This window comes from Hemiscyllium ocellatum, chromosome 1, assembly GCF_020745735.1.
Source record: "Hemiscyllium ocellatum isolate sHemOce1 chromosome 1, sHemOce1.pat.X.cur, whole genome shotgun sequence".
Lineage (NCBI taxonomy): Eukaryota > Metazoa > Chordata > Chondrichthyes > Orectolobiformes > Hemiscylliidae > Hemiscyllium > Hemiscyllium ocellatum.
In genome coordinates, this window is record NC_083401.1 from 146,690,335 (window position 1) to 146,715,624 (window position 25,290).

Consider the following 25,290-nt stretch of genomic DNA (forward strand, 5'->3'; position numbering starts at 1 on the left):
ACCAAGTATGGCTCATTAAAATGTTCAAAATATTACAACATAGACTTACCATCAGAAGATACTACGGTGCTGTAAAAGGTCATTCCACACTGTCTTAAACTGAAAAGCTGTCCTGGTCTACTTTTCTGTGAAACATAATAGATATAAGCAATTTTATAACGTGTACAAAATATGAACATAAACTTATAGCTGCTAGAATCAAAGTGGACTTTCTATATTTTAGGATGGCAAACCAAGTAGGACTTGAAATGCTATGGTGTGAGGTACTGTAGTTCTCCAGCACACCATATCATGAAGTGACAACATAAGGCTTTTCATCCACTAGTTAAACCAATCTCAGTTGTTCTAGGAAGGAGAGGTGTTCGTCTGGAGTGCTTGTCTTGTACAGAAAGGAAAAGCAATGGGGGCAACAATGTAAAAACAACAATTGACAAAACCAAATGGATTTCTCAAGCCCACCTTACTGCAGCTGAGTGCCGGTGTGGAGCAGACCAGAGGCTTAGAGCAGAGCGGGACAGTTGTTGGACTGGGGCCTGGCGTGGGTGGTCAGACCACACCCTGAACAGCTGCTATTTGAAACTCTTTACTGGAGTGTAACGTCAATCCTTAAACTATGTTATAACTATTTTGTTTCTAACTTTTTTTTTGGACTAAGTAATGCTACTACTTTTCCTTTTATTCCTCTTTGTATCCAAGATTTGTACCTAGGTATTTGTACCTAAGATGGTGCTATTACAGGCAGGCATTGCAAAAGCTTTTCACTGTACTCCTGTACTACAGTGCATGTGACAATAAAGAACTTTCTATTCTATTCTAAAATGGGTGGATTGAATACATAAGCTGGTACAGCAATGATAGCTCAGACGTAAAGCAAACTGGTGTAAAATACTGTGCACTGGAGGAGAAAATAAAAATACATTAATATCACGAGAAAAGTTGTATTCAATTCTGGTCACCACATTTCAAGAAGGCTGTGGAGGTTTTGGAGTGAGTGCAAAAGAGGTTTATCAGGAAGCTGCCTGATTAGAGGGGATGAACTGGAAGGAGAGGCTAGAAAAACTCAGGCTGTTTCCTCTGGAGCAGCAGAGGCTCAAGGGAGACTTGATAGAAGTCTATAAAATTATGAGATGTATAGATAAGGTTGACAGTCAGAATACCACCTGCCCCCACACTTCAGAGTTGAAAAGTCTAATCCTAAGGACATGCATTTAAGATGAGAGGGGTAAATTTCAAAGGAGATGTGACGGGCAAGTTTTATTTTTAAACTTAGAGAGCGGAAGGAGTTTGGAACACATGGTCAGGACTGGTGGTGGAGACAGATACAACAGGGGTGTTTAAGGTACTTATACATAAGCACATGCATATGCAAGGGATAGAGGGATATGGACTAAGGTCAGGCAGAAGGGATTAGTTTAATTTGGCATCATATTTGGCACAGCATTGTGGACTGAAGGGCCCCATTCCTGTCCTCTACTGTTCTATGTAAATAGCCAAGAGTTGAGCTAAATCAGTCCTGGTTTATTTGACAGAAACATGTTTGACCAATGTGGAACTGCAAACAATAAGGTTAATGCTATTGTAGAAAATGGCTAAGAGAAAATGGTCAAACTATACATCCGCTGGTCACCACCATACCTGGTGTAGCAGTTATCAGGCCACCAGGACAATGATAGAGTGCTGCAACTATTTCATCAAAATATCACAGGCCAAATCCTAGAAACAAAAGCCCGAACCATGAGGGACTATTGGAGGAAATCCAGCTTTTTATTCCACAAATGAGGTTCTGAGACATTGTCTTCTGGAGACAGACAAAATAGTTAGTATGAGCTGAAAAATGTGTTGCTGGAAAAGCACAGCAGGTCAGGCAGCATCCAAGGAGCAGGAGAATCGGCGTTTGGGGCAGAAGCCCTTCTTCACTTATTTCACATTTTTCAGCTCTGATCTTTAGCACCTGCAGCCCTCACTTTCTCCTAGTTAAAATAGTTAGTATTCCAAATTTACAATTTTCCATTAATTTGCTTGTAGAACACAGTTCATGATAGTGTAAGGTGAGGTTAAGATAAATAAATAATTCCTCATACAGAGATTCTCATACATAATACACAATAAGTGTGGTCGAATTGAAACCTCTGGAGTCAAGATACAATTGGAAGCCATTTATCAGGGGACCTTAGAATGTCTTAGGATGAATTTAAATGGCTGATTGGCCTTCCTTTCAGTGTTTGTTTTCGGTATAATTTACTCACTTGTAATTATCTGCAAATATTATTGCATGCCACGTTGGGCTGTTCATCTCCTTGTTTAAAAAAAATACAGCCAGGACCAGCGAATGGTAGGATGAGGGTTTATTCAAACATTTCAACAAGTTCAGTTTTTCAAACTATCGTCACAATGATGCTGTGCTCTGCTTATAACAGTAGCAACTGAGAGATTCTAAAATAAATGTATGTCTTAGATTATTGCCATGTTGGAGGTGGTAGTGACAGCACAGTTTAAATTGATGAGAGACACTGTTGTTCTCTGTTTCTATATTCACTTTGCCGAGATGGAGGATACACTGGTTATCTTTTCCGTGCATAGCAACAGATTGATTGGCAAAACAGAAAGAACTCACTTTAGCAATTTTAATTGCACTTTTTGCTACGTGTGAGCAGCTGTTGAAACAGATAAACAGAAGTAAAGCAGAGACTATTGGGTTAATAAGGGAGAAAATAATGGTCAGCACACAAAATAACTATGAATTAAAAGGCTAAGTATATCCTTGTATTTTTATTCCTGAAAATCAGATTGAGGGATTGGTCAGATGTGATTAATAATTTTCAAGGATTTTGGTGCCTGAGAAACATGAAAAGAACATTGAGATTGAATTAAAGAACATAGAAGTCAAGTAATATCTACACAAAAAAAACAGAAAAATTAAAGAAAAACTGAACAAAATTTTATAAAGAAAGAAAGAGAAGATAAAGAATGAGAGCGAACAAGAGACTACTCAATCTATAAAAAGAAAACAAAGACTTACCAGAGGCAAGCAACGAGGTTCAGGCCTCTGGCACGGAGCCTGGCCCCGTTGCTCAGAAGGGTAGGGTGGAGAAAGGTAGAGCAATAGTTCTTGGGGACTCAATAGTGAGGGGTACAGACAGACGGTTTTGTGGGGGCGACAGGGACTCACGTTTGGTATGTTGCCTCCCAGGTGCAAGGGTACGTGATGTCGCTGATCGTGTTTTCCGGGTCCTTAAGGGGGAGGGGGAGCAGCCCCAGATCGTGGTCCACGTTGGCACCAACGATATAGGTAGGAAGAAGGGTGAGGATGTCAGACAGGCTTACAGGGAGCTAGGTTGGAAGCTCAGAGTTAGAACAAACAGAGTTGTAGTCTCTGGTTTGTTACCCGTGCCACGTGATAGAGAGTCGAGCAATAGGGAGAGAGAGCAGTTAAATGCGTGGCTACAGGGATGGTGCAGGAGGGAGGGATTCCGGTTTCTGGACAACTGGGGTCCTTTCTGGGGAAGGTGGGACCTCTATAAAAAGGATGGGCTACACCTGAACCTGAGGGGCACCAGTGTCCTTGGGGGGAGGTTTGCTAGTGCTCTTTGGGAGGGTTTAAACTAACTCCGCGGGGGCATGGGAACCAGGACTGTAGCTTTAGGGTACAGGACCTTGAGTGTAGGGAGGTTAGGAATAATGCAGCGATCTCTAAGGAGGGTGCCTGTAACCAGAAAGGTGGATTGAAGTGTGTATACTTCAATGCCAGAAGTATAAGGAATAAGGTAGGTGAACTTGCAGCGTGGGTTGGTACCTGGGACTTCGATGTTGTGGCCATTACAGAGACGTGGGTAGAACAGGGACAAGAATGGCTGTTGCACGTTCCAGGGTTCAAATGTTTTAGTAGGATCAGACATGGGGGTAAAAAAGGGGGAGGCGTGGCATTACTTGTCAAAGACAGTATCACAGCAGTGGAATGGACGATGGAAGAGGACTTGCCATCTGAGGTAGTTTGGGCTGAGGTTAGAAATAGGAAAGGTGAGGTCACCCTGTTAGGTGTTTTCTACAGGCCTCCTAATAGTCCTAGAGAAGTAGAGGATAATATTGCGAGGATGATTCAGGAAAAGAGTGAAGGTAGCAGGGTGGTTGTTATGGGGGACTTTAACTTCCCAGATATTGACTGGGAGAGCTATAGCTCGAGTTCATTAGATGGGTCGGTGTTTGTACAATGTGTGCAGGAGGGTTTCCTGACACAATATGTCGACAGGCCAACAAGAGGGGAGGCTATATTGGATTTGGTTCTAGGTAATGAACCAGGCCAGGTGTTAGACTTGGAGGTAGGTGAGCACTTCGGGGACAGTGACCACAACTCGGTGACTTTTACTTTAGTGATGGAGAGGGATAATCGTGCGCCGCAGGGCAAGAGCTATAGCTGGGGGCAGGGAAATTATGATGCAGTGAGGCATGACTTAGGTTGTGTGATTGGAAAAACAGGCTTCAAGAGAAGAACACTAATGAGATGTGGGGATTGTTCAAGGAGCAGCTACTGCGTGTCCTCGATAGGTATGTACCAGTCAGGCATGGTGTAAAGGGCCTTGTGAGGCAGCCGTGGTTTAGTAAGGAATTGGAGTCCCTTGTGAAAGGGAAGAAGGCGGCATATGTAAAGATGAGGCGTGAAGGTTCAGTAGGGGCGATTGAGAGTTATAAGGTAGCCAGGAAGGAGCTAAAGAGGGAGCTAAGAGAAGCGAGAAGGGGACATGAAAAGTCTTTAGCTGGTAGGATTAGGGAAAACCCAAAGGCTTTCTATAGGTATGTCAAGAATAAAAGGATGACTAGGGTAGGTATCGGTCCAGTCAAGGATAGTAGTGGGAAGTTGTGTGTGGAGGCGGAGGAGATTGGAGAGACATTAAATCAGTACTTTTCATCAGTATTCACTCAGGAACAGGACACTGTTGCTGATGTGAATATGGAATCACAAATAATTAGAATGGATGCCCTGGAAATATGCAGGGAAGAGGTTTTGGGAATATTGGAAAGGATGAATATAGATAAGTCTCCTGGGCCTGATGGCATTTACCCCAGGATCCTATGGGAAGCTAGGGAGGAGATAGCAGAGCCATTGGCCTGGATTTTTATGTCGTCATTGTCAACGGGAATAGTACCAGAGGACTGGAGGATAGCGAATGTGGTCCCATTGTTCAAGAAAGGGAGTAGGGATAGCCCTAGTAACTATAGGCCAGTGAGTCTGACTTCAGTGGTGGGCAAAGTCTTAGAGAGAATGGTAAGGGATAAGATTTATGAACATCTGGGTAGGAATAACGTGATCAGGGATAGCCAGCATGGTTTTGTGAAGGGCAGGTCGTGCCTCACAAACCTTATTGAGTTCTTTGAGAAGGTGACTAAGGAAGTGGATGAGGGTAAAGCAGTAGATGTTGTGTATATGGATTTTAGTAAGGCATTCGATAAGGTTCCCCATGGTAGGCTAATGCTAAAACTTCGGAGGTATGGCATTGAGGATACATTAGAGGTTTGGATTAGGAATTGGCTGGCTGGAAGGAGACAGAGGGTAGTAGTTGATGGATTATGTTCATCTTGGAGCGCAGTTACTAGCGGTGTACCACAAGGATCTGTTTTGGGACCATTGCTTTTTGTTATCTTTATAAATGATCTAGAGGAAGGACTTGAAAGCTGGGTAAGCAAGTTTGCGGATGACACAAAAGTCGGTGGAGTTGTGGATAGTGAGGAAGGAAGTGGTAGGTTACAGCGGGATATAGATAAGTTGCAGAGCTGGGCGGAAATGTGGCAAATGGAATTCAATGTAGCTAAGTGCGAAGTCGTTCACTTTGGTAGGAATAACAAGATGATGGATTACTGGGCTAATGGTAGGCTACTTGGTAGTGTGGATGAGCAGAGGGATCTTGGTGTTTATGTACACAGATCTCTGAAAGTTGCCACCCAGGTAAATAGTGCTGTGAGGAAGGCATATGGTGTACTGGGCTTTATTGGCAGAGGAATTGAGTTCCGGAGTCCTGAGGTCATGTTGCAGTTGTATAAGACTCTGGTGAGGCCTCATCTGGAGTATTGTGTGCAGTTTTGGTCGCCATACTATAGGAAGGATGTGGAAGCTTTAGAACGAGTGCAGAGGAGGTTTACCAGGATGTTGCCTGGAATGGTAGGAAAATCTTATGAGGAAAGGCTGAGGCACTTGGGGCTGTTCTCATTGGAGAAGAGAAGGTTTAGGGGAGATCTGATAGAAGTGTATAAGATGATTAGGGGTTTAGATAGGGTAGATACTAAGAACCTTTTACCGCTAATGGAGTCAGGTGTTACTAGGGGACATAGCTTTAAATTAAGGGGTGGTAGGTATAGGACAGATGTTAGGGGTAGATTCTTCACACAGCGGGTTGTGAGTTCATGGAATGCCCTGCCCGTATCAGTGGTGAACTCTCCTTCTTTATGTTCATTTAAGCGGGCATTGGATAGGCATTTGGAAGTTATTGGGCTAGTATAGGTTAGGTAGGACTCGGTCGGCGCAACATCGAGGGCCGAAGGGCCTGTACTGCGCTGTATCCTTCTATGTTCTATGTTAAGAAAATTTGTAATATTACAAAATTGTTAATGTGAGGATTTAGACTCCGACATTTTCTTTAGAACTACAAGTGGTACTACATGTAAAAGTTGTCTATGTATGAAAAGTAAAAACTTGCTTGATTTGCAGGCATGGCTTATTCCCCTTTCACATGGTGCAAGTAAATCAAAGTAGGAAAAATAAAGAACAAGTACCATCAACGGGGGAAAGAAAATCTCATGTTTTGAAAGTGGTTCTAAATTGTATTTAGCTTACTTTCTTATCATTGAGGTAATTAAACAAGATGGGGAGGAAAGGATCAGTATGTTTCTTGTTTACGATACATCCTATTGCAGACTTTGTGAAGAATAACAGACTTCAGGAGGAAATGGGCAGATATGTAGTTGATGCAGTTTCGTGCAGAGAGGCAGAAAGTGATTTGTTTGTTAGGAACAATGAAGGAGGCAATAAAAACCAACTAGTACCATTCTTTAAGAGGGTTTAGATAAACAAGTCTTTTAAGGTGGCAAGTTTGGAGAGGTCAGTTTAAAAAATAGCTGTTTGGCTTTATAAATAGAAGCATAGAATATAAAAGAAAGAAGCTATGCTAAACCCTTATAAATCACTGAATACAAAAAAAAGTCACCATAGTCTTAACCGGCCAGAGGACTATTCTCTCATTAGACAGAGAGAACTGGTGGTGGCTTAATTTAAGGATGACCATGCATCAGGTGACAGGAGAGACTGTGGGCAGCACGGTGGCACAGTGGTTAGCACTGCTGCCTCATAGCGCCTGAGACCTGGGTTCAATTCCCAATTCAGGCGACTGACTGTGTGGAGTTTGCACATTCTCCCCGTGTCTGCGTGGGTTTCCTCCAGGTGCTCTGGTTTCCTCCCACAGTCCAAAGATGTGCGGGTCAGGTGAATTGGCCATGCTAAATTTCCCGTAGTGTTAGGGAAGGGGTAAATGTTGGGGGATGGGTGGGTTGCGCTTCGGCGGGTCGGTGTGGACTTGTTGGGCCGAAGGGCCTGTTTCCACACTAAGTAATCTAATCTAATCTAATCATTGTGAAGGTGAATCCTTCGAGGTAACCTCAGCCAGTGTGGGAATTGAACCCACACTGTTGGTATCATTCCGGGTCACAAGCAGACTGTCCAACCAAGCTACCTGACCACCTTCACTAATAAAATGCTAACTGGGCTTATCAAGGCCCGGGACTGGGTGCAGACAAGAAAGAAATGAAACAGATCATCAGTTCTGCAGCAAAATGAGAGAGAGATTCTTTCAGCACAGAAAACTGGGGAGAGATTTATTTATTCGTCTTCATTAAACCATATTACAGTGAAGAAGGAACTGTTGAAAGTGGTAGAGGAGTTGGTAACCTGAGAAAAATGGAATCTCATTGGCAAACTTGACAAAAAAGATCTTATGAGGAAAGACTTACGGCTTGAAAGAACAGTGTAAACAGGCTCAATAAAAGTTCAAAAGGGAATTGGATAAATACTTGGTGTGGGAAAATCTGTAGGACTGTGGGGCAAGGTTAAGTGGACCTCTTTCAGAAAAACTACAGAAGCAGTTCAGTGATAATTTCAATTTATCTTTGTAGCTATAAAAGGCCAGTTTCGGGAAGAAGAGATTCGAAACAAAAGTACAAAATAGTTGAAAAATATTTTCTCCCAGCATCATTTAAAAACATTGCCTAAATAATTTGTAAAAGGACATATTTTCAAAAGTTTCAAAAGCTTTCCAGTGTGCAATGTACCCAACCATGATAATTCAATGGAAGACTTTATAAACTTTATAATTCAAAAATAAAATGAAAGGGCCTCTTCTGCAAAGCAGAGTGAAATTTTCTCAGCATGCTACTTATGGAATTAGGAACACAATCATAATCTGCAACACATGCTTAAACAAGAAAACCCACTGAGCTATGTCATGTCTATCGCAAAACGAAGGAAGTACGTTGCTGATATTCCAAAGAAGTGAATAGGGGAGAAAAACTTGAGCGGTGGTATGAAACATAGGTTTAAAAACACCTTGACTCACCAGAAGAGAAAACGATGGAAGTAATATTGTCAGATCTTAGGGAATGAGTTAGGGTAAAAAGTGATGGATTGGTGTTAACATATGAGCAGTCTAATTCCAGGGTCTCCAAGGGACACATTTACATGGCAGGAACCAAAGCAGAAATAAGTTAACAATTACGTAAATGAAGAAGTTTCTTCTTGGTGTAATTTAACTAAGTTTTGCATTGCCATTAAACTGTACTAAGAAAATGATGTTGAAATTTTATGAATCAAACAGGCTAGGGTTATGAATGTATTGCAGTGTAGACTTGAAGAATATTGTTTTCAGTATCTAGAATAAAATTATTTGGATTACAATACACAAGTGTTTAGCATAGTTTCAAATTATTAAAAATCATATGAATCCATGCCACCCTACGACTTATCACCTCGAAGATCTGCCGAAATCCTTAGAAGGTAGAACTAGCCCAGAATATGAATATTGCACCTAGGGCTTAGGTGATACTTAATATTCATAAAAATTCACATTTTCAATTTACATGAAATGGGTAGGCATGACTTAGTTCTGCTCAGCAGTAATGGGGCCTAAAATCCTAACAAAATGTAAACATAATTAAATGAAAAATGATAGGATCCCACTTAAGACGTAATAGACCATTGGCTTAATGAGTCTGTTCCACTATTCACCAAGACCATGGCTGATCTGATCATGCTCACTTCCAATCTCCTGCCTTTGTCCCATTACCCTGGATTCTCTCACTGATTACGAATCTGTCTGAGCCTTGAATACACTCAATGACCCAGTCTCGACAGCTCTCTGCAATAATGCACTATTTCAATTAGATGTGCTACCCATTCCTAGCACCAAATAATGTATTTATTTTCTGTCTGTAGAAATGGAAAAGTAAAATCTCTGAGCTGTTCCTCTAAGGTTACTCAAGGAGGTTTTCATAAAAATCACAGAGTTTATAGTATAGCAGGATGTACTTTAGCACATCGCACGTGTACTAGATCTCTGAAATCGCTATCAATCTTAATTCCATTTCCTCCCCGTTTCCATACTCTTTTCAGATATTTATCCACTTCTCTTTTAAAACTTTTATCAATTCAGCTTCTGAGGTGAGTGGGCCTCCAACACAATGTTTTACCTGATGCTTACATGATCTCCTGAAACTCAAGAAACTGGGTCTGGATATCGTGGTACTGGAATCTAACACGCTTATTCGGACTAAATATTATGCCCAAGCATTAAATTCCTCAGTCATTAATTTTAATAATAAAAAGCTAAAGTTTTAGTTTTAGATTACAACAGAGGAGTGTGCTTCCAATAGAGTGTTATGCTTCAAGTGACCAGAAGGAGAAAGTGAGGACTGCAGATGCTGGAGGTCAGAGTTGAGAGCGTGGCGCTGGAAAAGCACAACAGGTCAGGCAGCATCCGAGGAGCAGGACAATTGATGTTTCGGGCATAAGCCCTTCATCAGGAATGAGATTTGTGTGCCAGCGGGCTGAGAGATAAATGAGAGGGGTAGGGAGCTGAGAATGCAATAGGTAGATGAAGGTGAGGGAGTAGGTGATAGGTCAGGAGGAGGGTGGAGCGAATAGGTGGGAAGGAAGGTGGACAGGTCAAGAAGGCGGTGTAGAGTTGGAGGCTTGGGACTGGGATAAGGTGAGGGGAGGGGAAATAAGAAAACTGGTAAAATCCACACTAAGCCCGTGTGGTTGCAGGGCTCAAGGTGAAAGATAAAGCATTCTTCCTCCAGGCATCAGGTGGTTAAGGTTTGGTGAAGGAGGAGGCCCATGACCTGCATGTCCTTGGTGGAGTGGGAGGGGGAGTTGAAGTGTTCAGCCACAGGGCAGTGGAGTTAGTTGGTGCTGGTGTCCCAGAGATGTTCTCTGAAACATTCCACAAGTTGGCGTCCAGTCTCCGCAATGTAGAGGAGACCACATTGGGTGCAAAGGATACAGTAGATGACATTTGTGGAAGTACAGGTGAATTTCTGTCAGATGTAGAAGGATCCTTTGGGGCCTTGAAAGGAAGGTGAGGGGAGAGGTGTGGACGCACGTTTTGAACTTCTAGCAGTGGCAGGGCAAGGTGCTGGGAATGGGGTGTAGGCTGGTGGGAGGGGTGAGATGTGGATCTGACTAGGGAGACGCAGAGGGAATGGTCTCCCCGAAACACTGATAGGGTTAGGGAGGGAAATATATCCCTAGTAGTGGACTTGGTTTGTAGGCAGCAAATGTGGTGCAGGATGATGCCATGTATATGGAGGTTGGTGGAGTGGAAGGTGAGGACTGGGGGGTTTCTGACCTTGTTACTCCCCTCCCCCCACCTTATCGCAGTCCCAAGCCTCCAACTCGGCACCTTCCTCTTGACCTGTCCATCGTCTTTCCCATCTATCCGCTCCATCCTCCTCACTGACTTATCACATTCTCCCCACCTTCATCTACCTTTTACATTCTCAGCTATCTTACCCCCAGCGCCCCCCCACCCCCCCTTCCATTTATCTCTCAGCACCCCCAGCCCACAAGCTTCATTCCTGATGAAGGGCTTATGCCTGAAAATTGATTCTCACGCTCCTCGGATGCTACCTGACCTGCTGTGCTTTTCCAGTGCCACACTTGACTTCAACTGACCAGAGCTAAGGTGCAGTACGACTGTCAGGTCATATTAAAACGATCCACTGATGATGAGACACAACAGCTTCAATTCATTCTCCTTACCCCTCCCTCTGATCTTTCAATCCACTTTGTAAACTCATGACTTAGAATTCGTAATGCACTGGCCAATGAAAGCATTCTTTAAAAAATTATTTTACTTGTCAGTTACCCTGTAGAAAAGCAAGAAAAGTTCTACGAACATGAAATTCACCATAAAGAAGCCAAACCATGTCATATTCAATTTACATTAGAGAAAGATTTCCATCACTCAAAACAAAAACCACCCAACAAAACTAACTCTTCAGGTGAACAAAACCAATTTGCCCCATTGTGGTTTTAACTCCAACCATTCAGCCCCTCAGGGAGAGTTTTGCACAAATATTCTCTAACCCCCAGAGGTGATGATTCAGGAATTCAGAATCGATCCTCACACCTCCAGTGTAATCCTAATCTATACTGAGATATTACAGGAAAGAAAGGAGCATGGGAACAGAGTAGGCCATTTAGCCTGTTGAGCCTATTCCACCTCCAGTGAGATCATGGCTGATCTGTGGCCTTACTCCATATACCTTCCTTTGGCCCAATCCCCTTCATAGCTTTGTTCAACAAAAATCTCAGATTTAAAATTAACAACTGATCCACCATCAACTGCCATTGGTGGAAGGCAATCATTTACTTTTTGTGTGTAGAAGTGCTTCTTAACATGTCTTCTAAATGGTTTGGCCCTAATCTTTAGTCTGTGCCCTCTAGTTCGAGAATCCCCAACCAGTGGAGACCGTTCTTCTTTAGCTACCCTGTCTTTTTCTGTTCATATCTTGAAGACTTTGATCAGATCACAATCTAGATCAGATTTAGTGGGCGGCACGGTGGCACAGTGGTTAGCACTGCTGCCTCACAGCACCAGAGACCCGGGTTCAATTCCCAACTCAGGCGGCTGACGGTGTGGAGTTTGCACATTCTCCCAGTGTCTGCGTGGGTTTCCTCTGGGTGCTCCGGTTTCCTCCCACAGTCCAAAGATGTGCAGGTCAGGTGAATTGGCCATGCTAAATTGCCCGTAGTGTTAGGTAAAGGGGCAAATGTAGGGGTATGGGTGGGTTGCGCTTCGGCGGGTCGATGTGGACTTGTTGAGCCGAAGGGCCTGTTTCCACACTGAGAGTAATCTAATCTAATCTAACCCTTAACCTTCTGGATTCTAGAGAAAACACCCCTTGTTTGTACAATCTCCCCTCATACCTGCACTTCAGGGATTAAGTTATCTTGTAAGCCCATGCTGTACTCCTCACAAGGTCAATATACTCAAAGCTGCAGTGCCTTAGTAAAAATAAAACCATGATTAATTTTAAAGAATACTATTTTGCATCGAATGGCATAGAGTACCCTTCATCACCATAGGCAGTTTCCTCACAACTTTTTCTGATGGAGAGCTTTCGATTATATTTCGAATTGAGAGCTTCTTCAGATTAATTCTCTTGTTTATTTTTGCAATCAACCAACATATAGGTCTGCTGAATTTAAATAACTGCTAGCAAAACAAGAAAATCAATAATCACCCTAAACACACATTGAACACCAGGAAGCTTCTATAGCCAGGCTCTGAGCTCTGAGTTATTGAATTGAAACAATGCCTTCCAATGTCATACAAAAATGACGTTTGGGAGAACGTGAGGACTGCAGAGTCAAAAGAGTATGGTGCTAGAAGCTCTTCATCAAGATCCTGAGCTTATGCTCAAAACATTCACTCTCCTGCTCCTCGGATTCTGCCTGACCGGCTGGGCTTTTCCAGCTCCACTTTCTGACTAAAAATGTCTGCACAAGCTCACTTCACACAGAATTTCAGAGAAGTAATAGAGAACCAATTAATTCCTTAAGTTTGGCCCAGATTTAAAGCAAGACACTGAACTCTAATTCATCTCAGTATTTTGGTATCAGCGCAAGTGTCCATTTGCTGTTGTACACACACCATCTCCTTCGACATGCTATATATTTAGTCTTACAACAGTTGGTTTCAAATTCTCTTGTTAAAGTTATCAAGTCCATTTTCACCATCCTTTTAGGAAGTGCACTCCAGATCATTATTCACTGTATTTAAAAAAAACCCTCCTCCTCTCTGGTTTTGAATGCAATTACCTCAAAAGTATGTCCTTTAGTTAGCAATCCTCCTTGCCAGCAGAAACCCTTCCATTCAAGCACCTGTGTTACATTCACTCAGAGCCTTCTCAGTTCCAAAAATCAATTCTTGCTTTTCTTCCAAAGTAACTGACGTCTGTCACTTATAGCAACATTGAGGTAAATCTCTTCTGTAATCTCAAAGCTTTAACACCTTTCCTGAGGTACGATGTGCGGTTCTGAACACAGTATTGCAGTTGAGGCTTAACCAGTGACTTATAACAGTTGAGCATAACTTTCTTATATTACATTCTATGACTATTTATAAAAGCAATGACTCCAATTTGTCTGTTTTATAACCTTCTCAACAATAATTTCTGTGCTAAGTTCCTTTGTACCGGAAAATGAAAGCTTTGTTAAGACTCCTACTCTGTTCAGTAATTTGTCAGCAATACTTCTGATAAATGCATTTAACATATGTGCCTCTTCAGCAATGTGTGTTATTTGTGATTTTTTTTGTATACTTGTTTTTCAGATACATTTCCATTCATCTTCACAGAAAAAACACCAGTGCTGTCTTGGTCTTGTGATGCTAGGGGCATTGGTAGGATAGAAATCTTGAGGCTCCCTAAGTGGCATCACGATAGACCAGACCAAGGGATTGCAACTGGAATCCGTCAGTAGCATGGTAGCTCAGTGGTTAGCACTGCTGCCTCGCAATGCCAGGGACCTTGGTTCGATTCCAGCCTTAGGTGACTGTGTGTGGAGTTTGCACATTCTCCCACTGTCTGCACGAGTATCCTCCGGTTTCCTCCCACAATCCAAAAATGTGCAGGTCAGGTGGATTGGCCATTCTAAATTGCCTATAGTGTTAGGTGCATTAGACAGAAGGATATGGGTCTGGGTGGGTTACTCTTCATAGGGTCGGTGTGGACTTGTTGGGCCAAATGGCCTGTTTCCACACTGTAGGGAATCTAATCTAATTTGAACTCTCAACCACTGGTCTGTTAGTCCTCTCATAATCACCAAGTACTCAGCATCACGATTACCATTTAATTTGACTTCCATTCCAGTTCCTGTGTTTATCCCTGTCAGGTTTTTCCTCAGTGAAGAATACAGTCATACTGAAACCTGCGAAAAAGTACTGAATCACCACTAGGTGGTGCATGAACGCAATTTGTTTCACCATACAGAGAAATGTAATTTTTACACTCCACATCCCTACGGAGAAATCAGGAATCTAAACAAATCAAAGGCTACGTAGAACAATGAAAAATTCAAATTTGAAAGCAGCAGTTAATTATTGTATGGGAAAACAATAGTTACTCATTCAACCTCTACTGCTATTCATTATTCTATTTGCACAGATATCGGAAGGAACTTCAATCCTCTAACATCCTTGTCTTAAAATGCACCAAAAATCATTCAGTCCATCACCCAGTGGATAATGCCCTATAATGATTCCAGGTCCAGCAAGACGCTATTTTAAAAAACATCATTCTCTTGTGGGCTCACTACTCCCATCTCTAACCTCTTCCAGCCCCACAAAAAGTATCAGCCATCTTGGCCCTAAGATGTGAAAAACCCTGAGCTTTGCAACATCTTTAAGATGCTCCTTAAAACATACTTCAGAGTGAGCTTTGTCTTCATGCAATCTTCTTTGGCTCAACAAACTCTCTGCCTTGACTGCATGCCTTTCGGCATTTTATTACATTAATGGCTTGACGTAACTGCAGGTTGTTTCTCTGAATGCATTTTGCTGCAATAACTTTTCCATCAAGTGCTTCATCTGACATTCAAAATCACAAAGTATATTCATTGCCAGCTAATGGAAGCGAGAACAGAAGGCAACACTTACTTCATCACACTGACAGGATTTTAAATGTACACCTTCATTTAGCAATAAAAAGAATGTTATTACAATGTCTGATTATTCTATTGAACTAGCTGAAAATGTGTTGCTGGAAAAGCGCAGCAGGTCAGGCAGCATCCGAGGAACAGGAAATTCGACGTTTCGGGCATAAGTCCTTCATCAGGAATGCCCGAAGCGTCGAATTTCCTGTTCCTTGGATGCTGCCTGACCTGCTGCGCTTTTCCAGCAACACATTTTCAGCTCTGATCTCCAGCATCTGCAGACTTCACTTTCTCCTATTCTATTGAACTAATCTAGATTTCTCCATAACAATAACTTAAAGTTGATTATTAATTCTGTAAATTTATGCACAATAATATTACCACATTCACTTATCTTGGTAAGAGAGAATTCATTATTTCCATTTGTTCCTCAGTACAAATAATTCACATTACCTAATGGACCTCCCATGGCATTGCTTACAAAAACAATCCTTGTATAACTGTCTCTTTGCTTTTCTCCCACTCTAATTCTTGCCATCTATCACATCCTCCTTCACATCCCAGGCATTTTAACTTAGACATTTCTGTAGTTGTCAATTCTTCTTGCTTCCTCAATCTTTCTCACTCTTCATTTTGTCTCTAAGTGTGTCTCTGCAACAATTGCACAATCAGAACATTTAATTCATTTTTTGATTTCCAACTTCCATTTTACACAAAATTGCAGAGCCCTTCATTAGCTTCCGTTACTGGTGTTAGCTGTGGCACAGTTGCTCATGCTCAGACCAGAGTGAGGAGATTGTAGATTCCGGTTCCCCTCAGGGCTTGGGCTGAAGGTCTGTGTTGATATTCCAGTGTAGTACTGAAGGAGTGCTGCATTGTCGGACATACCATTGCTCAGAAGAGACATTAAACAGAGGCTCATTTGCCCTTTCAGCTGGACATTTTTGTTTCCTTGAGGGCAATGGATAAAAAATAATATGCAAGGGCCTAGGGAAAAGAGCTGGAGATTGGCATTAGGTAATGGGGCATTTAACAAGCTGAATAGCATCTTTCAGTGCTGTCACACTTCTGTGTTACTGAGATTACTTTGATAAAGACCAGAGGGTTCCTCCACTGTGCTGGTTATGATTTGCTCCTCAACCAACAACTTAAATAGATTATTTGGACATTATCTCATTACTGTCTGTGGGATCTTGCTGTGAACATACTGGCTGATGTACTTTGAACATCAGTGTTTCAGAACATTGTGTCAAAAAACAGCACTACAGAAATGAAATTTATTTATTTACAATGACTAGTCTGCAGGAGCACCCATTATTTGCTCTTGAAGTAATAAACTCCAGCTGTCATTATAAATTAAACACAACCTCTACATTAGAGGCATGTCTTAAAGCCAATGGCTCTGCTATTGCACACATTTTTGCAATTTTGCTACACCACAATGTTGTTTTCCTAATGCAAGGCAATTAGTACCAAGGCAAAATAGATCATTTAAATTTCCAAATACATTAGCATGCCTAAGCATTTGAATTTTGATCATGAGCTGTTACATTCAATTTATGTTAACCAATTAATTTTCCTCATCAATTCCAACCTCAGGTCCATTAGATATACCCTCAAATGATATATACTCTCAACTTGTAAATAGCAGTTTGTCCAGTTTAACTTGTCAGTTTAATTTTTCACTGAAATCAGAAGGGAACTGAGCTTTAAGTGATGAGGCTTGTCTATACACCTCAGTGAGGACAGCACAAGCACTAAAGAAAAAGATGCATGAGTAGACGATAAAAGACCACCTTCTTGAGCCTGTTGCATTATTCAGTGCACTCATGGCTGATCTCTGCTACAATCCAATTTCCCGCTGCTCCCCATATCAGATTCCCTGAGACAACAAGCATCCATCTCAGCCTTAAATATATGCAGCAATGGAGCATCTACAGCTCTCTGGGATTGAGGACTCCAATGATCCACAACCCTCTCTGCATCACAGTGCTGGATGATTCAGCCCATACCCCAAATGTATCTGTGTCGTAGACTACCAGCCAGGGGAAAAACAACCTCTGTGTTTACGTTCTCAAGCTCCTTCTGAATCATGCACATTTCAATGAGATCACCTCCCATTCTTCCCATACGTTTAAAAGACATACATCACAAGCATCAGTTTTCTTAAATTTGCTGTCTGCTGCTAATGATTCAAAACATATTTTGCTTTGCAGCATGGCAAGCAAACCTTCAGAGAATATAGACTCAATTTCTCAGACTATCATAGAGTCAGTTATAAGTTAGCCAGAATAGATCTAAAGAGAGGTCCAAGAAGAGCCAGGAGAGGACATGAGTTGTTGGCAGATAGGATCAAGGAAAACCCTAAGGCTTTCTATCGATATATCATGAATAAAAGAATGTAGAATAAGATTAGGGGCAATCAAAGAGTATAGTGGAAAGTTGTGTGTGGAATCTGAGCCTAAGAGAATTACTTAATGAATACATTTTGTCAGCATTCACACTGGAAAAGGGCAATGTTAGTGAGAATACAGAGATACCGGCTATGAGGTTAAATGAGATTGAGGTTGACAAAGGGGGGGGGTTTAGCAATTTTGGAAGATCTGAAAATAGATAAGACCCTGAGCTGGGTGGGATTTATCCTTGGATTCTCTGGGAAGCCAGGGAGGAGATTGCAGAGCCTTTGGCTTTGATCTTTATGTCATCATTGTTGACAGGAGTAGTGCCAGAAGACTGGAGGATAGCAAATGTTGCTCCCTTGTTTAAGGAGAGGAGTACGGACAACCCTGGCAATTATAGACCAATGAGGCTTACTTCGGTTGTGGGTCAGGTGTTGGAAAAGGTTATAAGAGATAGGATTTATAATCATCTGGAAATGAATAATTTGATGAGAGATAGTCAACGTGGTTTTGTGAAGGCTGTGCCCTAACTAACCTTACTGAGTTCTTCGAGAGGGTGACAAAACAGGTGGATGAAGGTAAAGCGGTTGATGTGGTGTATATGGACTTCAGTAAGGTGTTTGATAAGGTTCCACACGGTAGGCTATTGCACAAAATATGGAGTTTTGGGATTGAAGGTGATTTAGTGAATTGGATCAGAAATTGGCTCGCTGAAAGAAGACAGAGAGTGGTGGGCAAAGTTCATCCTGGAGCTCAGTTACCAATGCTGTGCCGCAAGGATCTGTTTTGGGCCCACTGCTGTTTGTCATTTTTAGAAATGATCTGGATGTGGGCGTATAAGGATGGGTTAGTAAGTTTGCAGATAACACTAAGGTAGGCAGAGTTGTAGACAGTGCCAAAGGATGTTGTGGGCTCTAGAGGGACAAGGATAAGATGCAGAGCTGGGCTGAGAAGTGGCAAATGGAGTTTAATGCAATAAAGTGTGAGATAGTTCACTTCAGAAGAAATAACAGGAATGCAGAGTACTGGGCTAATGGTAAAATTCTTGGCAGTGTAGTAGATGAAGTGAGATATCTTGGTGTCCAGGTACACAAATCCCTGAAAGTTGCCACCCAGGTTAAAATGGTTATTAAGAAGGCATATGGTGCGCTGGCAGTTATTGGTAGGGGGATTGAATTTTGGAGCCATGAGGTTATGCTTCAGCTGTACAAGACACTGGTAAGGCCACACCTGGAGTATTGAACACAGTTCTGGTCACCGCATTGTAGGAAGAATGTGGAAGCTTTAGAAAAGGTTCAGAGAAGATTTACTAGGATGCTGCCTGGTATGGAAGGAAGGTCTTATGAGGAAAGGCTGAGGGAACTGAGGCTGTTTTCGTTGGAGAGAAAAAAGGTTGAAAGTTGACTTAATCGAGACACATCAGATAATCAGAGGGTTGGATAGAGTGAACAGTGAGAGCCTCAGATGGTGAAGGCTAATGTGAGGGGATTTAGCTTTAAATTGAGGGGTGATAGATTTAGGACAGATATTAGGGGTAGTTTCTTCACTCGGAGAGTAGTAGGGGCGTGGAACAGCTTGCCTGCAATGGTAGTAGACCTACCGACATTAAGGGCATTTAAATGTGTATTGGACATACATTCGGATAATAATAAAACGGTGCAGGTTAGATGGGTATCAGGTTAATTTCACAGGTCTGTGCAACAATCGAGGGCACTGTAATGTTCTATGTTCAAAGAGCCATAGAGGCGTACAAGTATGGAAACAGGCCCTTTGGTCAAACTCATCTAAGCCGACCAGATATCCTAATTCATCTCGTCCTATTTGCCAGCACTCTAAACCCTTCCTATCCATATACTCATCCAGATCGATTTTGAATGTTTTAATTGTACCAGCTTCAACCATTCCTTCCCCCACCACCACCCTCTGTGTGAAAAAGTTGCCCTTAGGTCCTTTTTACATTCTTTCCCCTCCCACATTAAATCTATGCCATCTAATTTTGGACAACCCCACTCTGGAAAAAAGCCCTTGGCTATCCACTCTATATGCCCCTTGTGACTTTATGAGCCTCAACAAGGTCACTCCTTAGCCACCGATGCTTCAGGCAAAATAGCCTCTTCAGTCTTTTCCTATAGCTCAAACCCTCCAAACCTGGGAACAATCTTTTCTGCAAAGTTTCAAGTCTAACAACATTTTCTTATAGCAGGGAGTTCAGAATTGAACACAGTATTCCAAAAAGGACACTGTTACATCCTATGAATCTCCAACATAAGTGTATAGACTTCTTTGAGTACGGAAACAACCACAAAAAGATCTAAACTCAATACAGTACTTCAAATATGATCTCAAAGCCCTCCACAACCATTGCAAGATTTCCATCTTCCTGTATACCAGTCCTCTTGCAACATTAAACAGCAGTTCATTAGCCATCCTAATTGCTAACTTCCTTTGATGAGTTTGCCCAAAGGGCACACTGCAGTCTGAATTAATCTGTTCATAATATCCGTTTCTTCTGATGGAAAAAGGTTGTATTCCGTAGGTTGTGGATTCTGATTGTTTTTCTGTTCCCAGACTTTTGAAATGATTACACTAAGCCTGAAAACATGGGAGCTCTTTGACTTTAAAGCAACCATCATGCTTGCTTCTTAAGACGACTGCTTAGGTTGGTATCATGGCACACACAGCAGTCTGCATTTTCCGATCGGCAGACAGTTGTGACTCCAGTTTAAAAAGGGATCATTTAGCTTCCATGGTCAGATGGCTGGTTGTGGTGCAGTGCGAGGCCAACAGCTTGGGTTCAATTCCCGCACTGGCTGAAGATAACACGATGGACTCTCCTTCGCGATCTTTCCCCTTGCCTGAGGCAAGGTGGCCCTCAGGTTAAATCACTATCAGATGTCCCTCACTAATGAGAGAGCAGCCCCAGTGTCTGGTATGTCTGTGGTGACTTTATCCCAGTATAGCTTTGCACTGGTACTCTGTAGAATCCTAGTCATAGCAAACTCCAAAGAATTGTCCAGGAACTTGAATATTCCTCTGAGGAATAGGTCTATGCCTAGAACCCTCCAAAGGTCCCCATTAAATTGAAGACTTTGGATGGTTTTGATGGGATTAAGTAATAAAATAATTACTCAGGAAATGTTAAGACTATTGAATACATTAGTGTAACTCCTGAGTAGCTATTAAACACACCCCACATTTACTTCAGACACCACCTGACTACACCTTCCCCAGGTCTCAACCTTATGCCCCCTTCCCCATGGGTCTCAGGACGCCCTATACCCCCTCCCTGCGGCTGTCAGCCCTCACTCCCAAATGACTCAGCAAACCGTGTACCTGAACCCAATTGGGTTGGCAGAGTCTGCTCAACCTGAACCCATCCTTTCTCCTGCCGGACCTGATTTCTTTCGCTTGCCCTGACCTGCTGTAAACATTGCATTATTTAATTTGCCAAGTTGCACTCTGGCATCTTACTCAGATGGCAATGTACCGCCTTCTACTTGGCCACCCTATCAGCTGACACTCTAACCCCTACCCACATGGCATCCGATCCTCTCCCACACCTTGCCATCCTCCGCCATCACCCCAAATTCACACTTCCCTTAAACGCAGCAGCTATCAAGATCTCTACATTTTGGAATATGGCAGTTGACTGCTGTGAAAGGGGAGGGGGAGGGGGGGCAGGGACATGGTATGAGCAAAGAACTGTGCCAGGAGGAAAGAACAGCTCCATATTTCTGAAGGGACCAGACAAATCTTTTAGAAATGCAGAGCTCCCAATCTCAGTGAGAAAGAACGGGCAGAATAGCAACCTGCCCAATGAATTTCCAGTAAAGCCTCACTGGAACACTCACACTTACAACGGGCTCCTGGCTAATCAGTTGTTAGCTCTTTACAGCTAATACAACCAATATAACAATTGAGTACCAAGGGAATTTGAAGTCTGCAATTTTTACATACTAAGGTCTACAGGCATCTTTTTCTGTGATAAATATGCAAATACAGGACCTGCTCTTCCTAAAGTATTCCTCAATTTTAAAAAAAATCTCAAACAACTTTTCACTACTATTTGTTGGGAAATTCATCTGGTCATTTGAACTGAACTACATCGAATTATGCCCCACTTTTATTTTCTAAAAGGTGCAGATTCCGTGTATATACTTCCAACACAACTCCGTCTTTCTGTGTCATAGGTCGTGAGCCAAGATTAGTAGCATTTTTATTCAAATGAACAATATTGATACAAAGTTCACTACCTATACCCATTGTAGGCAAGAATAATGAAAGTATCACTCAGCCTTAGAGACAGATTTATCAAATCAGGAAGCCTCAACGTTTCAGAATTGCATTTACTTTCAAATACAAGGAAGTGAAGACTACAAATAATGCCCAAAACGACTAAGTCAACTACAGGGGCCTGGGGCCTATGCCACATGTGTTTTCATTTCTTAAAACCAGAACTACCAGTTAAAAAGCAGAGACATTCATCATTCTGGGAACATTGTAAACTAAAAAGCAAATATTTGCATAAATGCAAACTCTGTAAACCCATGAGGCATTATGTCATTCTTTCAAATAGTAAATTTTTGATTCCAAAACTAAACAAGAGCCAATGTTAATATCGTTAAAGGCTAGACATGCCTATTGTTTTATTTGAAATTAGCGTTGATTTTAAATTGGCTGACACACAGTGAACTGAGAATATATTTAGCACTAATTTCTTTGTCTAATCATTAATGGATTAATTACTTGCAGGAAAAGAACTCCAAAGCTGCACCTTTGAGCAACTTCCAGTAAGGTCTTCAGAAGTTTTTTTAGATTACATTAGATTCCTAGTGTGGAAACAGGCCCTTCGGCACAAGTCCACACAGACCCATTTCCCTCTGACTAATGCACCTAACACTATAGGCAATTTAGCATGGCCAATTCACCTGACCTGCAATCTTTGTACTGTGGGGGGAAACCAGAGCACCCAGAGGAAACCCAAGCAGACACAGGGAGAACATGCAAACTCCACACAGATAGTCGCCCGTGGCTGGAATCAAACCTGCGAGGCAGCGGTGCTAACCGCTGAGCTACCATGCCCCCCTCATTAGTTTACAATCTGAAATCAATAGGAACAACGAATGAATTTCTTCTGTGATCCTGTTCAGAAATATCGGACTTTAACTTTTATGAGGCTTGCTATCTTGGGGAGTAACTAAGCAGACCGTTAAAAACAGCACAAATGGTATTCAATTTTTGTTTGGCATTTGACGACAGTGAATGACATTAGGAATCTGGGCCATTTTCAAACGTTTGGTCGAAGAAGTTGGTTTTAAGGAGCATCTTAAAGAAGAAAAATGAGGTAGAGAGAGGGGGAAGTTTAGGATGGGAGTGCCAGAACTTTCAAAGCTTTTTCACTTCTACATGTTGGGAAATTCACCTCGTCATCTGAACTGAACTAAACGGATGATATCCCTATTTTTCTAAAAGGTCCAGTTTCCACATATACACTTCCAGTACAACTCCACCAGTTTTATGGCTCATAAGTTGTGCACCAAAATTAATGAGTATTTTTATTCAAATAAACACAATTGATCCAAAGTTCACTGCCCACACCCATTATAGCAACAAACATGAAAGCATCGCTCAGCCTAATTTACACAGATTTATCACAAGCATCAGGACATCACAGCCGGACACCAACAATAGGGTTATTAAACTCCAGAGATGCACAAGTGGTTATGAGAGAGTTTCAGATGTGAAGGTCACATTACAGAGGGACATTACAGAGAAAGTGAGGGACACAAGGTAATGAAATCAAAAACAGGATTAGAAATTTACAAGAAATAAAAATCAAGGCATTGCTTAACTGGGAGCCAATGTTAGCTGGGCACAGAGGATGATGGCTGAACAGTACTTAGTGCAAATGAGGATATGGATTGGAGTAATGGATGACTGCAGGGTGGGAATCTGGCCCAAAAACACATCAGGATAGCAAAAGTTATGGATGAGGGTTTTAGTTGTAGATGGACTTAGGCAAGGTTGGAGAAAAGAGGTGAAATTCTCTCAGCGGTGGCACAGAGGTGTGCTTGAAACCTCACCTTGGAGTCAAATATGATGCCAAGGTTATTACCACAGGTACTGGGTGATGAATGAAATTGAGAACTGGAGAGAGGAGTTCACAGCTGGCATTGAAGACAAAGGGTTGAATTCTTCATTATTTTAGCAAAGTGTCAGTATCCCCAAGTTTCACTAAGGGTTACTGTCCACAACGCCTCACTATCTCTTGATGCATCTTACTAAGTTATTAACTATCTCCTCCACCCTGATGGTGATCCTCTTGCCAGGTTTTAGCCCCATGCACCAGCTACCAGTCCTGGCACATCTTGCCATTCACCTGTGCCAGTCTTTCAGTGGCTATCATTCTTCAAAAAGCTGCTGTGTGTGGGGCCAAACATTGGTACCCTGGTCCCGCTCTTCTCGAAGGACGGTCTTTCCAAAGATGTCTGGGAAGGGGAAAATGGCGCCATGATTCACTGATTCAGGGGGCCCTGGTGGACAGCATGGTTCTGGGTCACTGCTACGGAGATCACACCACAAGACCCTGGCAGCCTGGTCGGAGGTGGCCACTGGAGTCAATATCAGTTCCATAGTGCAAAAGAATGGCTAGTAGTGTCCAAGAATATTAATAACCACCTTTGTTTGACCAGGGTAAAGTGTCAGGTGGGTGAAAGTGAGGACTGCAGATGCTAGAGTGTGGAAAAGCACAGCAGATCAGGCAGCATTTGAGGAGCAGGAGCGTTAAAGTTCCTGATGAAGGGCTTTTGCCTGAAATGTTGACACTCTTGCTCCTCGGATGTTTCCTGACCTGCTGTACTTTTCCACTCCGCACTCTCAAAGGTGAAGTAGCACCCTCTTCTCTCTGTCATCTCACCATCCCTTACTCACGCTCTGCTGCACTCACCTCCCACCCTAAGCTTATGTCCTGCCAGTCTGAACATTGTCCGAAACATGTTCCCTCAGCCTCGCTCTCACTCTGCCTCACCACCTCCAGGCTGTCAGAACCATCGGCTCTGCATGCCATTTGTGTTGCCTACTTATCCACCAGGCACACTTCACCACTTTTTGACCAATGGCACGAGCACTAACAGCTGTGTGCACAACTTTCAGTTCACTCAATTCGTTCTCTCTCTTTCTCTCTCTCTCATTTCAGGAGACAATAGCCCATCACTGGGTGGAGAGAACTCAGGTGGGTGGAGCAATGCCTGATGGCAGCATCTTCAGCCCCAACAAGGACAGAATCCTGACCCTATCAGGAGACCACCAGGGCTGCATTGGCGGGATGCTGGGATATCCACATCCTGCCAACTGAGTCCATACCACATTCTTCGTTCCACTACAGCTCTCACATTGCCACTGACAGCAGGGTTAGCAGGCTCCAATAGAAGCACCACTTCAACATCACAGGAAGACCTCAGAGGGAGGTCAGCAAAGTTATCCCCTGCAGCCCCCACCAGCCCAGATCCTGACACCTCTGAGGAGGAAATGGCCCAGATTGCTGGCACTGAGAGGATCAACCAGAGACCAGGCTCCTGTTCAGACCCAGGCAGGAGAGGAGACTGTGGGGTCAGCACACAGGACCTGTATCCACGTGCGTGCACTTGCACACAAAGGGCTGTATGCACGCGCACACACACACACACACACACACACACA

The 25,290-nt window shown here is 42.6% G+C and overlaps 1 protein-coding gene across 1 annotated transcript in view; it reads right to left on the bottom strand.

Moving 5' to 3' along the window:
- Window positions 1–25,290, bottom strand: part of LOC132816786 (calcium uniporter protein, mitochondrial-like) — a 172,533-nt gene that overhangs the window by 54,411 nt on the left and 92,832 nt on the right. The window contains exon 2 of the mRNA XM_060826732.1: window positions 50–125. Within this exon, the coding sequence (XP_060682715.1) occupies window positions 50–125 (76 nt within the window). The remainder of the gene's footprint in view (window positions 1–49; window positions 126–25,290) is intronic.